Source organism: Artemia sp. Qi Xiang Cuo, chromosome 1, assembly GCF_049724085.1.
Source record: "Artemia sp. Qi Xiang Cuo chromosome 1, ASM4972408v1, whole genome shotgun sequence".
NCBI lineage: Eukaryota > Metazoa > Arthropoda > Branchiopoda > Anostraca > Artemiidae > Artemia > Artemia sp. Qi Xiang Cuo.
The window spans coordinates 36,663,997-36,686,866 of record NC_142794.1 but is presented as its reverse complement, the minus strand read 5'-3'; the positions used below and the strand labels follow the sequence as shown (position 1 = coordinate 36,686,866).

The 22,870-nt window shown below is 34.3% G+C and overlaps 2 protein-coding genes across 2 annotated transcripts in view; both read right to left on the bottom strand.

Annotated features, from left to right (window-relative positions):
- LOC148956253 (dual specificity mitogen-activated protein kinase kinase 4-like) overlaps positions 1-22,870 on the bottom strand; it is a 59,138-nt gene that overhangs the window by 16,447 nt on the left and 19,821 nt on the right. The window contains exons 2-4 of the mRNA XM_089100828.1: positions 15,516-15,651; positions 12,796-12,958; positions 4,960-5,199 (exon numbers count right to left, since the gene is read on the bottom strand). Coding sequence (XP_088956954.1) covers positions 4,960-5,199; positions 12,796-12,958; positions 15,516-15,651 — 539 coding nt within the window. The remainder of the gene's footprint in view (positions 1-4,959; positions 5,200-12,795; positions 12,959-15,515; positions 15,652-22,870) is intronic.
- LOC148956254 (uncharacterized) lies at positions 991-2,250 on the bottom strand. The gene is made up of 2 exons (XM_089097584.1): positions 1,981-2,250; positions 991-1,800 (listed from the first exon to the last, which is right to left on the bottom strand). Exons 1-2 carry the CDS (start codon positions 2,248-2,250, stop codon positions 991-993), a joined length of 1,080 nt encoding a protein of 359 aa, XP_088953710.1.

The following is a 22,870-nucleotide window of genomic DNA, read 5'->3' as shown; positions in this document are numbered from 1 at the left end:
TCAGATGGAACAAATTCTTTAAATTTAATCATTCCGTCCTGTTCTAACTTTACCGCTTTTTTTACCACCTCCTTCCGCATAATCGGATCAACGGTTCTTTTAAAGACCTTTACTTCTGACTTTCCTAATTCCTACTGAACAACCTTAATGATGCCCCAATGGACATATGATCAGATCCAGCCATCGATCGAACTCAAAATCCCTGCAAAGGGGTAAGAGAAACATAACAACCATAATATAAATCAATAAAGCTTGGAGATCAGCCCGAAAAATACGTAAAAACCTCGATGAATTGTCCTTCCCCAACCTCCCGTTAAAAATGATTATATTCTCTATGTCACATAACTCCAGTAAAAGCACCTAAGAATAAAAAAATGGCAGGAAACTTTTCTTAACTTCACAAGTTTCCTCAAGAAGAAAGCTCGAAAAAGCTTTTCGGTGTAAGATACATCCAACAAAAAATAAAATGAAATTGTGCCACTTTTACTCTAACCCAAACAAAATTAACAAACGCACTTTTAATTCTTTGGACAGATTTCTTCACCTCCAAAATGCATACACCTCCAAAAATTTGGCCTTTTTTTTTTTACCTATTTCTGTGTGCACCAAAATATTAATAGCCATCAACTCATACAGAACCCTTCAACCAGGTTTCAACTAAAGACAATATGGGATTTTTTTTTCTCTGATAGGAGGCGTTGGACTCTGAGAAAAACCTTGAACATTCCAGTGAGCTAATTCAAGTTCTTGTATGAAATGGAAATCTTCACAAAATGACATAAATGAAACCGATTTACGGAAGATATAATTTCCAGTGGTAATTTAATTGAGGAAGCATTTGATGAATATTTGTCTAATGAAATTTTCAATCTAATAAAGAATCGAGTTATTTTTAGCTTCGATCGAAAAAAAAGTTGTGCTTGTATACCAGTGTGTATCTTCACATGTTGAATGAAATTATTATTTCGAGTAAAGCTCTTATCACATATATTACAATTGCTTTTCACTGGTGTGGATTCTCATGTGTATGGCAAGATTTTTCTTCTGACTAAAACTGCGCTTGCATATGTCACACTTGAAGGGCTTTTCACCGGTGTGGGTTCTCATGTGAGTGGCAAGATTACTCTTCTGACTAAGACGGCGCTTGCATAGGTCACACTTGAATGGCTTTTCACCGGTGTGGACTCTTATGTGTATGGCGAGAGTATCCTTCTTACTAAAACTGTGCTTGCATACGTCACAATTGAATGGCTTTTCACCGGTGTGGGTTCTCATGTGTATGGCGAGAGTATTCTTCTGACTAAAACTGTGCTTGCATACGTCACACTTGCATGGCTTTCCACCGGTGTGGACTCTCAAGTGCCTGGCAAGATTACTCTTGACGTTAAAACTGCGCTTGCATACGTTACACTTGAATGGCTTTTCACCGGTGTGGGTTCTCACGTGTATGGCGAAAGTATTCTTATGACTAAAACTGTGCTTGCATACGTCACACTTAAATGGCTTTTCACCAGTGTGGGTTCTCATGTGTATGGCAAGAGTTTTCTTCTGACTAAAACTGTGCTTGCATATGTCACACTTGAATGGCTTTTCACCGGTGTGGGTTCTCAAGTGAGTGGCAAGATTACTCTTGTTATTAAAACTGCGCTTGCATAGGTCACACTTGAACGGCTTTTCACCGGTGTGGGTTCTTATGTGTATGGCGAGAGTATCCTTCTTACTAAAACTGTGCTTGCATGCGTCACACTTGAATGGCTTTTCATCGGTGTGTGTTCTCATGTGTCTGGTGAGAGTATTCTTCTGATTAAAACTGTGCTTGCATACCTCACACTTGAACACCTTTTCACCGGTGTCTATCTTCGCGTGTCGAACGAGATGACTGTCTTGAAAAAAGCTCTCATTATGTGTATTACACTTAAATGGTTTTTCATTGGTGTGGATGGTCTGGTGTTTATTAGTTTGAACTATCTAGTGTCTCACAAGATTATTGCTTATAGACCGTTTCTCATCATTTTGAAAAGATGTTTCATTCTTTTTATTTGCTGCGTCCTCTTCTTTTTTGTCTGGTAATTTCTTCAGCTGGTTAGTCAGCTTCTTTGTGGCTGGATTTTCATCAAAAATGTCTACTGTTGAGATATTTATATTTGATAGCTCAGTTTCAGCAGAGTCCGTTTGAAACAGATTGGACTGATTGGTTTCGTTTGCAGAAATGATTGCATGATCAGAGGCTTGTTCATTCATTGAATTCATCCTTGAGGATTCAAATTTTGACTGACATCATTTTCTTCCAGCATGTCTTGGCAATGATGAATTGACATTAGAAAAAAAGTGTGAGCTCAAACTAAGCCGTTATGCTAAACTGGTCTTCGATTTCATGACAAAAAGAGATAATTCTTTACTTTAAGGATTGTGATCACATACTGGTACATTAAATAATTTTAACTTAGCTCATTTTGATCTGATTCATCATTTTTTACGAAAGTCGATTCTAGCTAATTATCATTGCTGTATCAGTAGCTGTAGTCTAGTAAAAAAGACAAACCACCCTAATATCCAAAATAAAAAAGGTTCTAAAGAAAACAAAAAGCGACAAATATTTCCCATGTAACATTATTTTGAAGATAGTAATTTTAATTCGGATTCATCTGAAAATTACTTTGTAATTACGAGAAAAAGTTTTCAGAATTATTTACATAAAGGACCGATATAGTTCATTATTAATGGGGGCTATGTAAGTTTCACTGAAACCTAGTAAAAAATGAACCTCAGCACATAGTTCAGATACTGAAAACCAATTCCTCCTTTCTGTCTATCCTACACAGACTCAAACACTCTTAAACTAACATGTTCATTCATTCCACTGAAATTTAATTTGTCTTCCAACTGGAGATTTCTTCATGCGACATTTTCGTTTACGATTCAATGTGATTTCGGCTGTTTCTTGATTCAGTTCGTAATTCAATGTGATTTTAGGTGTTTCTTGTTCCATGCCCTTTTCTTTAGCTGTACAAAATAATTTGTCATCTTGAGTAAATCTGCATGCGTCATAGATACTAAAAACGATGCGAACCACCCCTGGGGAAAAATGATGTAATCTTTGCTCTTGAAATGCACATAAACGCGACGTTACTTTACTTTGTAAACCTAACCTTTTACGTTACTGTACATGAATTTTTTACCAAAATCAAGGCTCTAAACAAATTTTCACAAAATCGTCACCTATCTAGATCGTTTTTTCTGACAAGAAAATCCCAGGGTCCCAATTTAACAAAAAACATATTGAGCCGTTTTCAAGAAAAAAATTATATCAATAAATACACAGTCCCTCGTTTAAACAGAGTAGATATGACTGTTATATATTAAATTATTATATTGTCTCCCACGTCCCCGTTCTCCGGGTTGAAGCGGTAGCTAGCAACCTAGTAAGGGACGATCACGTCCAATGTTAAGGAATATAATAACCCATCTTTTATTAAGGAATAAGCTACACCTTTTATTATAGACACTTTATTAAGACTCTTATTACACACCTTTTACGAGGGAATGAGAAACAATTAAGAAAATGAAATGGAAAATAATCAATTTTATGAATTTAAATGTAAACTGAAAGAAAATCATAAAGTATAGACCCATTCAAAATAAGATTTTACTAATACCAAGATTTAACTAGCGCTAATTAAGACCAATCAGAATTTTCATAGAATTTTCTCATTGGCTGAAAAATCCTGATTGGCTGAAATTAGCTCAAGCCCAAATCTCTGTACTAATAAAATGTTATTATGAATAGGCCTCAAGTACAAATGTTGTTGTTCTACTGTTTTTTCTTCGAGGAAACTTTATTTCATGCATTTTCCGTTTAATTTGCTAGACTGCAGCCACCACTCCTGCTCGAATTACTCACGACTTCGACCCCTCATCACATGCTCGGTCGCGCCTGAAAGATAGAGCCGAGACCAGGTAAAAGGACTGTCTAAAGAAGCTCCTAAAAATATCCACTATTACCGTTGATAAGACCCTTATATAGCAGCAGTTCGGTCCAGCTGGAGGAGTGAAGTTGCAACGCTCTTGGCGCCAACCACTATGCAGGAGGTGTCTTAATTCAAATACATAGGGTTAGACCCTATTCTTTACTAGGTTGCTCTTAAGGAGACAAGAATAAAAATTCAATATGGACACCAAAGTATAGACATGGTAAGTAGCAAGTTGCCCCTGGACACTGTTTTGTCGTTATTACTATTTGTATTATTTTTATCATACTATGCTTATTTATCATTTCTAATTATTATTTTTATTGATCACTTTTAACCTTTTTTCCATAATAATCCATGGAAATTGCTCGTTTTGAATGCACGACTTTTTGGTTTTGGGTGAACCCCAAAAATTGAATTTTTTCTTGTATGTAGATATTTATTTCAGTAAATTCAACATCAATATCATCGACTATGAAAATACTATTTGTTATCACAACTCATTCATTGATTATGACAATATTATAATATTTGTTGTCACAGATGTTGTAACACATAATATTTATTGTACAAATATTTCATTTTTCATATATCTTGATTATATTGATTATTTTTTTAAAAAAAAAGGGTTTTATTAAAAGAAATAAAACACATCAACAACACAATCCGAAGTTTATAATGCTTGTATGGGTAGACATCACCCTTTACAAAACCCTACATACACAATTACTACAAGCCATCCTACCCCCCCCCCACCCCCAAAAAAAAGAAAAAAAATATGAAAAAACGATAAATGATAATAAAATAAATAAATAAAATTAAACAACATAAATTAATTTTTAATAAACTTTACGACCTAACTGAATACCGAATACAAAAATTATTCTTCTATTCTATCTCCTCGTCACCCTCCAAAAAAAATCAAAAAAAAAAAGAATCAAATGAAACGGAAATGAATGAAAACGGATATTGAAAATGGATTAAGACTCACAGCCAGAGCTATTTTGCCCAGAACAACTTCAGGAATCCTTTCCTTTAATCTTTCGTAGACAAAGCGATAGAACTTATCGAAGGAGGAGTCCATCAGCTCCATACATATCCAACAATCCCCTTCCTTAAAAAGCACTCCATAAAATTGTACTATGTATGGGCAGTTACTGCTGTTCATAACAACGTCTAAGTCCATTTTCAGTTGCTTCTGCTGTTTCTCATCCACTGTTGATCTGATTCGCTAAAAAAAAAAAGCGAATGTAAATTGTAAACTTTCCAAAAATGCCTTTTTTGGGGGGGAGGGGGTCTTAAATGCCCAAATTTCACCAAAATAAGCCCCAAAAATGTTTTACAAATATCAAAGACTATGAGAGATACTGTGAAGATGGTTACAAGAATCTTTACTAGTCAACAGGGAAAAGTGGAAGTTTTGTTAAAAATTACATTATCCAATTCAGTATATATAAGAACCTTTTAAAGGAGGTTTCAAGTTCGTATATACCAGATTATCACACTTATTTGGAAGGGAGATCACATAAGCCTTGAAAAGTACATTTTTACGGACAAAAGTTCCTACCTAACTTGTAGAACTGGTAAATTTAAACAGTATTCACGAATTAGTGGTACTCCAGTAATATTTTGGTATCAACATAGTGGCGAACGCCTATACGAATTTTCATCCCAAGTCGTTCTGAAAGGGAGAAGAAAGAAAACATTAAAAAAAGAAACATAGATTGACACAGGTAACACTTCATGCAAGACAGCAATTCAGGCTGTCAAAATTTTAGTTGGAATTCTCCTGGTGGGAATTTTGATGAAATCTATCGAATCTTCCGCAAGGATTAGTATATGCGTTAACAACCTAGGTCGGCAGCAATGTCAAATCAAAATATAATTAATGAAGATTGGTTTTATCCGTAATCTAATTGAAAAATTATGCAAGAAGTATTTAAATAAATTCAAAGTCTTAAGATATACGGTCCCTCGAAAACAAGCGATTTTGCGACAAGCATTCTCCAGTTAGAAATAAACCAAAGGACAAGATCGGCTACTTATATCACTGGGTTCATTAGTCTCAGATCTATCCAGTCAATGAAGCAGAATTATGATATTTCTTCGAATTGTTCTTAGATAATGACCTAAACTTACTCACAACATATGAAAACTGCCATTTTTCAACTACTGTTAGCGGATTTTCAATTAAAAAACCCGTTGCATCAAATTTCAAAAATCGGGTTTGGTAGATGAATAGAACTGAATCTCAGGTGAATCCAGAGGGTTGGGTATCTCATTCCCCTCGCTTGAGTATAGTTACATTTTCAGCCGGACTTATTTAGTTTTGCACAAATTTATCACCAAAATTCAACTCTAGCCAACAAATTTGATGAGCAAGGAGAACAAAGAGTAATCAAAATTCCGATATAGACCCTCCTGAAATCCCAAACTCACCCTTGTGCCCTATTTGTCGCTTAGTATTGTAGAGGTATATTCGTTAATACCTTATGGTAAGTTTATTAAAATTCAGAATACTGTTTTAAACCCTGTAAAAATACTTTCTCAGCTTGGAAAAATTATGCCGTTATTGACAGTTTTTTTTTTGCTAAAAGGCTAAATGACCATTTGTCTATCCTGTTTCTAAACTCTTTCTGGTAGAAAACATTAAAAAAAACATAGTGAGGCTACATAAAACCACCCAAGAGCATTAAACTAAATTTTATGATGCAAAATGTACCTACGGCTATTGGTAGGGGGGCATTTGCCCCCCCCCCCACCTCAATAAATTGAAAAAATATTGTATAGTCCGTACCCCTTGACTATCCAGATAGGGACCCCTCTTGCCCCCCCCCCCCCAATAAAAATGCTGAAGATCCGCCCCTTCCTATTGCAGCTGCCAGTCTGTTCAAATAGCTTATCATTATTGTGTAAGCATAGCATCGTTTCCTTATTACCGTTTTTACAGTATGGAAAACCATTTAACCAATACGTCTGAAGTTACCGTCTTAAGGTTGGGAAAAGAAGTTGAGGAGCCAATCAACCTTACTAATTAACGAAATATTCATATTTTCCTTTGAAATGGTTTATAATTACTAACAAACAAATCTTAATTAGATAGAATAAGATGCTTTTGAAATACCTTTTCCCAGGAAAGTAGGAACTTCAAGACACGTCTGTTTCGCAAAGCATGGCAGCGTTCGCAAATCTTTTAATATTCATCTTTTTGTAAGATTTATCTTTTTTTTATTATTCTTATATATTTTGCAAAATTAAGTTTGATGAAGCAAAAAAAAAGGATTGGATATTTTCTGCGTAACTAGAAGTCGGTCCCAGAACAGTGTTGCTGAGAGTTTGGCAAACAAAAATGTTTAATAAAAAGGTACTTTTGGGGTTTGCGCACTGGGTTTCGAATCCTTTGTCCGAAGGGCGGGGGTTTGATTCCTGTTGTGGCCAGTTATTCGGTTTGGAACGGGGGTCAGTGGTGTGACTACAAGCTCAGCCAGAGTCGACCAAGCTCTAAATGGGTACCGGGAGAAATCTGGGGAAGGGAAGCAGGAAGGGTGTGCGTAAGCACAGGATGGCTGGCCCCAAACCCCCATTGCACTTCCTGGCTAAAGGGCCCTGAGACGGAGATCAGCACCGCCGGTTTGGACCTTGAAGGGTCTAGTGCCGCATTCTTTACCTTTTTTTTTTAGTTTTGGGGTCATTTGATAAAGTTCTGAGCTACACGACCTTAATTCCCTCAACGCGATATAGTACAAGATATGACATGATTATTACTACATGCTGCTTAAATTTCAGTATGAAGGTAAGTAAATGTCACTCTTCACAGTCTTGTTGATCAGTTTCCCTGGTCAGAAGTTTACTCTCATGTCATGTAGTGCGTTCCAGCATTCCAAGTATCCGACAAACCCAATTGCTTATATTTAGCGTTTCACGAGACGTGAATGACGTCAGAGGTTAGAAGGATTTCTATTTGAAACGGTATGGATTAGTTGCCGGATAAGTTACACTCTAGTTAACCCTGAAAAATGCAGGATTACTAAGAAAATGACGTCATATATACACAAAATTCGATCTTCTCGAAAATGGAAAAAATATTTGAAACTATACACAAAGAACAAAAAGGGACAGTAATTGTGACATGTGGCACACCTTCAGGGGTATATATATAAACTATGATTGCAGTAGAGTGCATGTGATTAATGTTTTTACTCCCCTAGTTGTCAATTGAGTTCAGTTGACAAGTTGCCAGATAAGTATTTGTTGTGATCTCTTTTATGAAGTACATCCAGGGAGGTTAATATCAAGCGAATAAATCGGATAAAAACGGAAGATGAGTTCCTAGATGTTTTCCAGAGAAATCACTTACGGATTTTTTTTGGGTACCCGACTGACTGACCGTATCCCAAATAGTAACCTGATCAAAAATGTAGTTTGATCCCGCTTTCTAAGGCTATAATGAGAGAAAGGATGAGATGGCTAGGGCATGTACTGTTGATGAAGAATGACAGATTGCCAAAGAGTGTCCTTGTTGGACAGCCGTCTAGAGGTAAACGGAGAGCGGATGGTCCTCAAATAGGGTGGGAGGATGTCATAAGGAGAGATTTAAGGGAAACAGGAGCTCCTTGGGAGGGTGTAAAAAGGGAGGTTTGGAATAGATTGGGATGAATAAGGAGCCTGCGTAGCTGTGCTGGTCTCAGGCGGTTTGGTGCTGCAGTGAGTTGTTAGCAGTAGTAGTAGCAGTAGAACACACTCATGCTGTTTATCCACCCAATAGTTGTTGATGACAAACCATAGTGAAAAGGACGTGAATACAACTATGAAGGATCATGGAAACGGATAGACTGCAACAGTTCTAATATATTAAAAGTAAATATGTTGTAAACCAAAAGCAGGTTTAATTTTGATGTCCTTGGTACTTTACGAAAAAGGAGCCCAGCTTGATGGAAAATATCCCATTGTCATGAAAGAGCATCAAGTGTCAATTAGCAAAATGTGATTATAACTATTTTTAGGCTGGTTTTCAATTTTTGAAGAAAAGGCGACTATTTGAATAGAAATCATCGCAATTAACTAGGTCTAAAATTTACACAACGTTCTGTAATTTCACTTAGAGTAAAGCTGTTTCTTTAGAAAATTTTCAAACACAAACTGAAAAATTAGTTTCATAGTATAATTTTGCCATTTGTATAGTATTTGAAGTTGGCTTGGCCACCGTTTATGCCGTCGTCAGGACACAAAGCAACATTAAGGCTAATTAGTGCCTTCCTTGACGGAAATCTAGGTGAATAGTTGCTTATTACAAGACGATAAGTTTGCTACTAGTTTACCTGTTTTTCTTTTCTTTCTTAAAGACTACCTCAAGCTTTGTCTGACACTAATGGGAAAAAGTTCTTTCTTTCCTATACTCTGAAACCATCTGTGTGAGCAAGCCCCTGAGATGGATAACATTTTTTGTACTTTATCCTTTGCTTGTAAGCTTTCATTTCGGCTTTGATTTACGCAGCGATGAGATAACGAAAATAGTAAAGCTTAGTCTGCGTGCGGCTTCCCTTGAAATTTAATACTCAAAGTGACAGCAAACGCTGTAACGTTGTCAACAGGAGTCTTGGCAGTAATCAGTGCCAGCCTTAATGGAAGCCTACCTATCTAAACGACTGGATGCATTCAACCTTTTCATGTTAAATACAGGTTTTATGCAAGCTCTCCAACAAGGATTTATTCCTAGGTCAACGCTATTTTTGCGCATGTTTTACACTGACTTATTAAGGGCTAGGGATAAGCTCAGTTAGCTTGAATATTCTTAATACTTTGTTTATGAAATCATAGTTGCAGCTGCAACTGCAACCTATTAAAAGACGAATATCAGCCCATAGTAACCAAAAGTTAAAAACACATTTGGAAAACAGATGCCAAATTAAGAAGAATTACCATCTGACAGTGATTCAGGAATGGTAACTATTTTTTCCGTTTACCTAAAAAATATAAGTTTATAACAAAAAAAAAAACTATGGTGATTTTGAAAAAAAGCTTAATATCTCTTAAAATTGGCGTCTGATTGAAACCAAAACCGCACCAACAGAATCAGCAACCTAGAAAACCTTGTACAGGAGAATTAAAGTCACCCACCTTGAACAACAAGGAAAATCGCTTTTTGGCATTTGTAGCACTGACGTGTCTCCCTTTTTGTTTTCACCATAAGTTACTAGAGATTTAAGTTCCTGCAACCTCAGTCAATATACTGCTTGAGAACATGGCCAAACCAACTTCCTGCACTGAACGCACTAAACATTCACATGGGCGTAGGCAGCATATTGTCTAGGGGGGGGGGGCAGTCGATAGTGTGATGGAGGGCCTTTTATCAACTGCCTTTCCAACCATCTGTTTTCAGCCATATCTAATATAAATTTGAAGGTCTAGGAGGAGGGGGGCCGCTGCCCCCCCCTCCCTACGCCCCTGAACATCCATATGTTATAAAACAAAAATATTTACCAAGAATATGCTACCTTTTCTGTGAAAACGGTAGCGTACTGTCTGCATGTGTAAATTTTTGCAACTCTACATATGTCCAGCCCTTTAGTGAATAGCTGCTGATTACAGATCACGAGTTTAATGATATCTTAGTTTTTTTTTTCCCTTCCCAAGTCCTAAATAATGAAAATAATCGGTATTTTTCAGTTTTATAACTTTTTTAGTTATCAGCTATCATCGGTTTTTATTTTCAGTTATAAGCTATAATCATTTTTTTTTCAGTTATCAATAATAATCAGGTGTTTTTCAGTCTGAAAATAATGCCAAAAAACTTGATATTTTTCTGTATTCTAACATATTCTACATTAACAATTTTTTTTTTCCTTTTTTTACAACTGCATGCTCAAAATCAAGCGGTATAAAATTTCTCGTTTTTTTCCTCTGCTTTAAAGATAATCTATAGGCTTTGGTTTCTACCGTCAATATTAAAAAGCTGAAATGAACAGAAACCATTCTGCCAAAATAGAAAGAAGTCACGCAAAGAACTGCTTTATTCCTCTTCCAAGTAACAACTATATTTCAGAGATAAAAAGTTTTATCGCAACAAAAGTTTATGCAAGGAAAGAAATCCCCGAACCAAAATATCAATATAAATATATATTTTTAACGTTAAAGCATTACAAATAATCAGTATAGCCTAATCAAAAAATAATATAAATAAGTATAGTATATTTTCTTTTTTATTATTTTTTGTACAAAACCTGACATCTGACTTAGAAAATATATTACAATTCTTTTTTCGCAAAAAGAATGTTTAAAATAAACAGCTAAAACTCAAAAATGCAGTTAAAAATGAGTAATTTTTTTCAGCTATACGCCAATAGTTATTTGTCCAAAGCAGTGAAGTTACTTAAAGCGTCCAAACATAGTGACCTTAAGTTAAAATCCACCCTTCTTTCCCACACAAGTTAATGATTGAAAAACCTCTGTATCCAATAATCAAACTGCCTAGCAAACTAAAATTGCCTTATCCATGGTAATACATTTCTTCTCCTAGTTTTCTAAGTCTCAGACTCAACGAAAGAACAAATTTTCAATTCTTGTTCATTGTTGGGAACAACCGTTGTGGGGAAGGAGTCTGAAGCCCCAAAGGCGCATTTTAGTTCACTTTTATTCCTCTTAATCTTAGGGAAGAATTATACCCTCCAACTCCAGTTTTCGTGTTCGTCCACGATAATACTTGCTGTTCATTTTATTTTGCACAAAGGAATGAAGAAACTATGGTGCTTTTAAGCAACTAAATTACAGCAAGGTCAAAATGAAGTCACAATACCTAGCTACAAGCTACAGCCCTATGATTTTTTTTCAATTTAAATCCTCAAAAAAAAAATCATTTCTGCAGATTTATGAAAATGTGAGATAAGCCCTTTTGGTTTGGTTAAGAGGATAATAAGAACTAGCATTTTTGTTATTGATTGTAATTAATGTCTTGGTTAGAAAAAAAAATAATATATTATTCTTTATTTTTGTAAATTCTCAGAAATTTGATAGGCATTTTGCTACTAATCCTCTTAAATTCAGACTCCTAATATATTTTCTTATTTTCTATTATTTTTTCTTTTTTTCTACAAATTTCGAATTTTCGAAATAGAATTTCAAGCGTATAATGAATTTGTATCAAACCAAAAAAAAAAAAAAAAAATGAAAATTGAGTTTTTTTTGAATTTTAGCCTCTCACTCTAGAAAAACTACTGGGCCTAATTTGCCCAATACAGAACTAAAAACATGTATCTTTGCATAAGACACTTTCTTTCAGCTTTGATCATATTCTATGCAACCTCCAATATTATTTAGTTGCTTAAAACTACCAGAAAGGCAATTTCTTTGCTCATTCCTTAGAAATAAAAAAGGAGACAAATCCCCGTAAATTTGTTTTCGCAATAAATTCTTAACATTAAGATTAATTGAAATACTATTTATCATTTTTGAATCAAATGCTTAAAATCCTAATTCTTCCTCACTTCACTTCGTAATTTTTTTTATTCCAAATATGTTTTAAATTTTACGTTACTATTTACTAGAGTTCTTTCTTTACTGGGCTTGCCCCTGAGGTAGCAACCATGATATTTTCAAGATGTTCTAACATTTAGGATGCTCTAGGTTAAGCATGTCCTAGGAAAAAAAACAACATTCTGAACCTTAAAACATTGTTGGACTCCTGTAATAATACAAGCCTGCTTATCGAATGACAAGCTTATTTTTATCAATGACAAATTCACCTTGGGCCTTCGATAGAAATATATGGCCCTCACTTCACCCAGGCCGATGTTTAGGCCCCCTAGCCTCGAAGGTACGAGAAAATTCTTACCTTAACAGCCATTGCTAATCCGTTTTTCTTATACGTCATTTTGTTGACAGTGCCATATGCTCCTCGTCCTATTTCCCCTTCGTCTAGGAGATCTTCAGATGTGAAATCTACTTCTTCATTATTTTCAATTCTTAATTTACCCGTTGATATCACTAACTGGTCACTAAAATCAAGCAAGACAATCACAAACAGAAAGAGGCAGTGGCGGTTCTGATCTCTCTTGCACCCAGAGTAGGACCTTGATTAGCCCCCCCCCCCCAAAAAAAAATTTGCAGGTCAAATAAAAGAAAAATTGTTTATTATCACAATTGTTTTCCATTTATTAATTAATTAATATTTTATTTTGTAACTATTTTTTAATTTAATATTTAAGTTATTTAATTATTATTAATTATTTCAGTTTAATTATTTTATTTTGTTTATTATAATTATTTATTTTGGTACTTATCTGTCATAGCGCCTATATATATAGAAGCTAAATCGCACCGGTTTTCATTGAGTTTGCGATCTGTACGGAAAGAGAATATGAAATATAATACTTTAGAAACAAATTTGGGCTATATATTTGCATATTATGAGGGGTGAGTATAGCGAGTCTGCATCCAAATTGTTAGGTATAATTATTCTGCATATTATGAAGGCAAAATTGTTTTCTAACTTCACACTGTCCAAATACTTTACCCCCGCAACCGCCCCCCCCCCGAACCCCTAATGTGCAAATATATAGCCATAATTATATATTTTCCATCTATTCTGTCCCTTCTCTTTGTCTTGTCTCACGCTAAGCTGAAAAAAACTAATGAAGAAACCGGTTCTACTTAGCTTCTACATACATAGGTGGTATAACAGACAGGTACCTTTATTTTTATTTTATTAATTAATTAATAATTTATTAACTACGCCCTCTATTTTACTTTAATAAAAATACAATTAATAAAAATTACTTTAATAAAAATAAAATTAATAAAAATTACTTTAATAAAAAGTACTATTTAAAATAGTACTCCCTTAAAAATTCTGCACCTGGGACAAGTGGCACATCTGCCCCCCCCCCTAAAACAGCCTCTGAAAATACGTCAAGAACTGTTTCTACTCCTCTGCTCGTAAGTGGTTGTTCTCAATCCAACAACCTCAGTGGTTGTTAATCCTACGCTTAACGGTGGTTGCTGGTGCTCTTCCAAATCATTCAAGGAAAGAGAAAGAAAGAAATTGCCATATTTAACATGAATAATAAAAAACCTAGATTATAAATTACGTGTGAAGAATGTTTGAAGTATACACTGCTATATATGAGCAAACTTGAACAAGACTTGAAGATGAAAAAAACCTGAAAATATGTTTCCTTGAAAAGAATTGGAAAGGCAATTCCCTTAATTTTCTTGAAGATATCTTACCCTTAAACTTGCACATCCCTAAACTTCATAAATATACAAATATGGGTATAAAATAAAAGTTCAAAATAGGGATAAAATCCTTTTTAATAGACAGTGTACAGAAATTCACAAAACTACCAGATATTTCGGTCACATATACAGTGACCGTCATCACTAGTTTTACTACTGATGACGGTCACTGTATATGTGACCGAAATATCTTGTATTGTCTGTGAATTTCTATAAACTGTCTATTAGAAAGGATTATATCCCTATTTTGAACTTTTATTTTATCGTCATGGAAAGACAGTGTGGTCTCCGAAATTATCTACGTCAAATATGGGTATTTATGAGTATGGGTATTTATGAGTATTTTTCATCAAAAACTTTCAGTTCAAGGAGTAAGCAGAAAAATAGAGCATACAAGGGATGGGTAAAGTTTTGGAAAGATTTATCAAAAAGGTACCACAATTATATTTTTGAAAATTGTGTTTCGTAATTTCCAATTTTCGGAATTGTTAGAATATACAGTTTCTGAGTAATTAATACCTGCGCCCTCTAGCTTACGAGCCCATGTGTTTACTACAGTGCTAATTTTTATTGCTTCCAAATACAATCAATTACCTTGAGATAATTACAAATGAACATTTCAGAGTTCCATTTGACCAAATCTATGAAAAAATAGGGAAAATTTCAAAATTAGGTTTGATTGTCACCATTTGATCTATTAGTAAAAAATTCAAGTCTTTTTTTGCTTATCTCCTAAAGCATAGACAATTTGAACTTGCATAGCTGTGCTTTAGTGAACTTGTCAAAATCATTTCTCAAAAAAATATTCTTTATGTTTTGTGACAAAAATATCAGGGACTTTTCGGTACTAGCCCTTATTTTGAGAAAAAAATAGCTGCGACTCATTTTGGGGGAAAATACAAAAGTGGATTAGGTCTGATTGGTTTATAGCAGTAATAAATAAAAAGTTAAAAAAATACCTGCGACTCATTCTGAGGGAAAATACAAAAGTGGGTTAGGTCTGATTGGTTTACAACAATAATAAATAAAAAGTTCGTGCACTTGCTTAAAAAAGGGTTCTTAAGTGAAAGTCAGATGTTACTTTAAACTACACTTTTAATATTGATGCAAAATACAGCATCATCTCAATAAACACTGCGGAAAATATAAGTCTATGATTAGCTAGGGATTAAAGTTAAAAGCAGTTTACTTCAAAATAAATACATTCGATGCTGTTAATTTATTACACCTCGCTTTACTTTGTCTCTTGCTTTATGTTTACCTTTTCCCTTGCAATTTCGACAAAACATCTACCTAATCTGCAAGTTTGACACTTACAGTTGAGAAAGACTGGCAGTGGATCCTGCAGATGGAATGGATGTTGGAGTTCCAAAACTAGGCGTTTTCCTTGCATCTGTTGGGCTTCCAAATGAAAGTCGCAATTTCTTTTTCCGATCATCAGGACTAGTATTTCCTGAAATAAGAGCAATTAATAGTAGGTAATTTCACAACCTCAGGCCATAATCACTATATATCAACCACATAATCAATCTATATATATATATATATATATATATATATATATATATATATATATATATATATATATATATATATATATATATATATATATATATATATATATATATATATATATATGTATATACCAAGGGGCGAGGAGGGCCCCCCCAACTTTCTTGGCATTCGGTAAAATTTTCGCCAAAGGCGAATACTTCAGCAATAATTTCGTAAAATCGGCAGAAATTTAGCAAAATTCTTGATTTCTGCAGAAAATTCGGCATAAATCAGGTAGCAATTCGGTAAAATTTACGAAGATCACCCCCCCCTCCAATAAAATTAGCCTCGTGACGCCCCTGCATATACCTATATATCGATAGTTCTAACACCGAATAGGGTCTAACCCATGTTTCAGAAATTTGATCTCTTTTACAGAGACAAGTAACGGCCCTATTGTCTGACCTTGCAGCACAGGTTAAATCCGCATGTATATATATATATATATATATATATATATATATATATATATATATATATATATATATCTGACCTTGTATATATATATATATATATATATATATATATATATATATATATATATATATATATATATATATATATATATATATATATATATATATATATATATATATATATATATATATATATATATATATATATATATATATATATATAAGGAGATCCAAAACATTGATTTGATAATTCGGGCCACGAGCCCAACACCTTCCCCAAAGATAAAATGCCATCCCCGCCACAACGCCACACTGGCCAGTATTTCAAAAAAGAAAACCCAATGCACAAAAAGCTAATTTGAAAATACCCAATAATTTTCCATCTCTCGCCAATCTCAACTACAGCTAGGGAACAGTTTGACTACAGGACCTACCACCGTCCAACATGTCTGCAGTGTAGAACAATTGGGATAATTGGTTGTATAACCATCGCAACCTGGTTAGGAATTTTGAGGAAGGGAATCCACGTTATCAGTGGGACATAATTGTAGATATTTTTATATATATCAGTGGGACATATAGCTATGCAATTCTCGCGCCTTTCTTGAGGGAGGAGTTTACATATCTATCAACCCACCAGGAAAATGCGAAAATCAAAAGAGACAATAGGATCACTATCATGGACTTATAACACGATTAAATTTGAAATTTTCTTGTTCTCTCCAACTTACATTTGAGAGAAATGGAAAATAGTACCATGGTATATGGTATGATACCAGGCGTCATGAGGGATTGGCTCAACTAGCCTCTTACCCTCGAACGGAGGAAACAAATCCATATCTGAAATAAAGCAAAACTTCCCAAATGACATACGGTAGTTTAAAATTACTAGTGGCCAAAATTATAAAGGTACGTGGTAACGATTGGGGTACGAGGAAATGGCGTACAATCCTGAGTTTAATTAATTAAATGAATAAGCTTTTCTGGGTCATATCCCATAGAACGGACATTAAGGGAACAAATATCGATACCAACACATATTAAGAATGGGATATGAGGCTACAGGGTAAAGGTTTGCGCTATTTCGTTTTGACTTGTTGTGATTCTCGTTGTCACATGTCTTCTAACGAAATATTTGTTGTGCTTCATTTTCGTTTTTGATTCGTTGCGATTTTCGCTATCGCTCTTCTTCTAATCACACATGTCTTTGTTCTTCACTTTTGTTTATCATTACCTCAGGCATATTTAAATAACCTTTGCTTTAGCTATTCAGATTGGTCTTGTCATGTTTGATGGTTCAAGTTGTTCATTTTCAACAATTATAAACTTGCGCCCTCTTGGTCTCGTCATGCTTGTAATAGCTTCAGAGAACTATAAAAGTTGTAAAACCACCATCAACTGAAAACATCCAGTTCCTTCATGTAATACACATTCTAGTTTTAACTTAAAGGGAACGTTCCAAAATAGTATGTGTAGTTTGTATGTAACAAGGATTTTAACAAAATGTGTACTATTGCTTTGATTCGTTGCGATTCACGATTTCAGTTGTCTTCTAACCAGAGATTTCTTTGTGATTCATTTTCATTTGTGATTCATCATGAGACTCTTTGTTGCATGTCTTCTAACCTCATATTTCTTTGTGCTTTATTTTCTTTCATTATTACCTTGAACGGTTTTTCCATGCCTTCATCATTACCTTCAACACTTTTTGCATGGCCTTCGCTTTAGCTGTAAGGACTGATCTTGTCACGTTTCATGGTCCATGTTGCTAATTTTCAGCAATTGTTAATTTGGGTTTTTTGAGTCGTCCTTAGGACGGCATTTACACGAAAATGTTTTTTTTTTTTTAATTAAGGCTCTAAACGAATTTTCTCAAAATAATGACCTACATATCGTTTGTAATAATAGATCATTTTTTTTAGGCCAGATAATCTAAGAGGGCCATTTTAAAAAATATGAAGCCGTTTTCGAGAAGAAAAATACATAAATAAATACATACACGATTGCTCGTTTAAAGAGAGTAGATACTCGTATATACAAAGAGTACAGGCTCTCATTGCGTCCAGGACCCCCCCCCCCTGAAAAAAAGCCTGGACATAGCCTCACGCTACATACCGTGCATAAATTTGGTTATTTTGCTGTTTCGCATTATTATTTACACTTCAAGAACGGTTGAATCGTAATTATATGGTAAATAGAAGACGGACCATGAAAAACCGCAAAAAATCACAAGACTTCGGGAGCGGAAGTAAGATCAAAAGGCCTTCCCTATTTTCCTTGCCTTAGCCATTGACATGTCAATTGTTTTAATTTTATTTCTTCTCCCAGGAAAAAGCCATTAACCCATTCACGAACACTAATAAGATCACACGGAGCATGTCGCATATATATATATATATATATATATATATATATATATATATATATATATATATATATATATATATATATATATATATATATATATATATATATATATATATATATATATATATATACAACATCGATATTCCAACACGCAATGGCGTATCTACTATTTTTGCTCAAGGAAGAGGGGGGGTATTCTTTTCGCAGGAAGCTCCAAAAAAACAAGACACAACAAAAAGTGTTTTGCTGCCTTTTTTACGAGTCCAACCAAGATTGTGGGGGGGAGGGGGGGGTCACAACCCGGTACCCCCCCTGGATACGCTTTTGCCCACAAGTATTCATAGTTATTCAGGCTTCACTATTCAGCATGGCTAGGTACCTTTTGGCATTGATAGCATTACAAAAGATGAATTCTTCACAATCCTATCACACTTTCATCTTGGGTGGGTACAGAAATTTTGTTGAGACAATAATATCTTCATATGTGCAGAATGTTAATTAACGGTTATTAAATCCATATTAAAAAAGCTGTGGCCATTTTTTTCTAACCCGGAGTAATTTCCCACCAGCTCCGTGCGAATGTTGCAGTCTTCACCAAAGAGTATGGGTAACTTATAAGAATGGAAACTGGTGCTAGTGTGAACAAAAAACATAAACACCATCTAGATTTTGGCATCTCTTGTCATTTTTCAAGCTTTGTAATCGTTTTTTCTGTCAGGAAATGAGATCAGACAGTTATTACTACACTAATTTTACAAACAAAACCAATTAAACTAATTATTCTTATTATTACACCGGAAAAAAATATAAAGGGACGCCGAACGATAGATGGCATTGATGTTTTTTCGACACAAGCGCCAGTTTGCTCTCTTGTATGTTTGCCATATTCTTCGGTCTTCAATAGAGTGTCTATTCAGAAGGCGATTTAAGCTCCTTATTGAGCACAGTTTATACAGTGTTAAAAGAATGGCCACTTTCTCTTGCTTCTTGCCAAATAAAATTTTTCTTTTCATATACATAGACAAGCAATTCAGCATTTTTATTAGTCAATACGTATCCACTGCACATCCACCAGTAAAAGAAAATAAAATTATACCCCTTTATAAGGCAGAGAAGAGAAAGAAGCAATTTACTCTAAGTGTAAGCAGACGTCTTGATAACCCACTACCGAGAAAGAGGTGTTTTTCTAGTAAACTTCTTTTTTAGTTACAACTATTCAGGTTATAAGTTTTTACATTCTCAATACTGATATTATTCTCATTGTGGGTAAAAAGCATATGGACATTAGTTGAAGCACAAGCGAATGGGAGTATCGTATACTACTGTAATTACAGTAAAAGGCCTAAAATGAAAAGTAATTTTGAAATTCACAATAAACATCATGCAATGATACAAAACCTCGTAGTAAAAGGAAAGGTAAGTTATAAATTTACAACAAACATCACGCAATCATGCAGAGCTAACTCGTTGATTTATTTTACAAGCATGAAATAGGCCAAAACGAGCTTGAGGCTAAACCATACCTGTAAACAAATAGTAGGGGGGGGGGGGGTACAGGATTATCGACTACTTCCAAGATTGTTCTGAAGTATGTAAATATTGGCCTTAAAGTAAATTTGTTCGTGTTTTTTTTACGCACCCAACAAAATCATTGGTTGTATCTACTAATATAACTGAAATTCACCAACCAAAACGAAATAAGAAACAGAAAGTTTAAAAAAATAATAAAGCATTCATTTTCACATATGGTAATCAAAATCCTTGTTTTGAATTGTAAAAATGAAGGACCGTATATTTTTTCAAATTCTGAAAAACAAGCACTTTACTAAAAACACAAAAACCACAGAAGAAACACGATGTCCTCTTAGGAACAGTAAAGTCCTTAACAATCCGGCAGAATGATTTATGAGGCACTTAATAGGCTAGTGGTTCACCACCAATGATACTGGTAGCCTTTAACATATCTAAATTCTCTAAAAAACTCAATGAAGCTAAGTTTTTAGAAAAGCACCAGTTATTTAGAATTCTATACAAACAGGGATGCATCATGAGTCAGGTAGTTTAAGTACTTGTATAAGATATATTCAAATTTGCTCTTTTTCATCAGAAAACAATTGTCTTCTTAAATTATACAATAAACCTGACAAAAACACAGTTGTTTAGCTTAGGTGATGAAACTAAAAAAGTCAACATGAGTTATTGTTAAGGAAGAGCATTACACAAAGGATTTACTTCTTATCTCTGTGACTTTATAACAAAACATATGTGATTTTGTCAGATTAATGAGAGTGTTGGGGTGAATGTTTACCATCAGTGTCTTTGAAAAGCTACAGATAAAACTTGTCCTTGAGTAAAATACAAATTTTATTGGCATTAAAGGTTCACTCACATAGTGAATAGTATAATATCAGGGAAAGTTGCTGCCCCCTCCTTCATCCTTAACCTCCCCTTCGTGGTCGTAAGAACTTCCGAGGATGCTCATTCGATCGGAAATAGAGGGTTTTATTTTTTAAGTCGAAAAATGCTGGAGACCAACCAGTGTCTGTCCTGAAACTGCTTTTGATATTCGGCTTGTTACCCTTAGGACATCTGATCCACATTTTGAGGTACCTATTTTGTACTTTCTCTGTGGCTGCTCACTTGGTATTTTATACTAATAATTATAAATCTGTATTTTTTGGGTCGTCCTGTAGGCATGGTTTTACTTATTATGGCACAAAATAGGGATTAAATATTTAAAGTGTCATAAGGAATTTTTTGCAATTACCCTTTCTTTCGAAGTTATAGTGCGAAATTAATAAAGTGGTTTTAAGCAAAACAAGTCTTCTAAACCTAAGTGTCTTAGCTAAATTGAATCTGGTTTAATTTGTCTAAGATAAACGTGCTAGACTAATAAAATGTACGAATATTTAAATTGCCATAAGGAAAAAATTACCATTTTTTAAAAGTTATTGTGCCACATTAAGAAACTGATGGAGTCCTTATAGGGTTTTTCTTCACCTTTGTTTGAAACTTGGTATTTTATACTTACATTGTGTGAAGCAAATTTCAGAGGTAATTTTTCATCTATTTCAGCAGGCGGGGCTTTTTAGTCGAGACTATTCGGGCCTTTTCCTTTTGCTTCACTCACTCTGTGAGATGAAAATAGCTACTGAATTGGTTGTTTCTTATTTATTGAATCTCCTCAGATTTCTTTCAGTAAATCTTTTGATTCTAGGAGTTGAATTAAACGTTTTCAAATTTTATTGAATTTTTCACTTCTTCAATGAGATGGTCAAAAAGTTATTGTTCAAAAGTTAGAGAGTGTTATTGGTGCCTCCAACTAGCACCCAAAATTGGTTATGTATTTTAATCTCGTTAGTAGTTAATTCAAAATTTTCCCGCATACAAATTTGCTCTATTTTATTACAGAAATAGAACAAATCAATTTGGGGGGGGGGTATTTTTGTTAAAACTAGGCTGTATATAAATTTATCAACTAATATCCAGCAAATACAAAAAAAAACAATAGTAATTTGCGCTAAATTTTCTTTTTTTGTTTGGTAAAAATCTTTTACAACCAAGATAAAAACAAAATTAAATCAACAAATTATTATGAATGACTTATAAATAATGAATTATAAAAATTATTTACAACTGGAATTATTAATGTTCCTCCTTACAACGGTCAGAGTTGAACCTGAGTGCCCTTAGGTTTGGCACAAGGTCTGATCCCCTGTACGGTCACAAGGTATTAATAATTATGAAAAATCTTGTATATGATATTTCATGCATTTATTGTTTAGAAAAATCCCCATAAGGCATTTTTCTACAAAAACACCAAAAAAAAAGGAATACCAAGCCACCTCAGGGGGCTTGGTGCAGCTGTGAGTTGTTAGTAGTAGTAGAAATAGTTGCTTACTAATCCAACTAAGAAAAGCCGTAGGTTTTATCCCATTTGTTATTGTCTTTGAAAAATGTGTCTTGTCAAACATTACTATATATCACATTAAACATGCCTATGTGACTCTCCTGAGGGAAAGGGGAATCGAAGTTCAAGTCAACCTGTTGTAATTAGTTTCATATTATGTAGGGTTTATTGGTATCATGATTATAGAGATATCTGATGTGAACCTAGTAAAGAACAACCAATAGTCTGTAATAACTGAAAGCTAATATAATACAAGTATCTTTTGAATACAACACAAGCATCTTTTGACTAGTTGCTTCTCTGGGGTAGTGTTACCATTTATCATGGTTGCAGGGTAGCTGTAACCCAGTTAAAACAATTGATCATATGCACGATGATGCAACACATTTATCTTTAGCAGAGACAATAAAACAAAAGGATCCTTT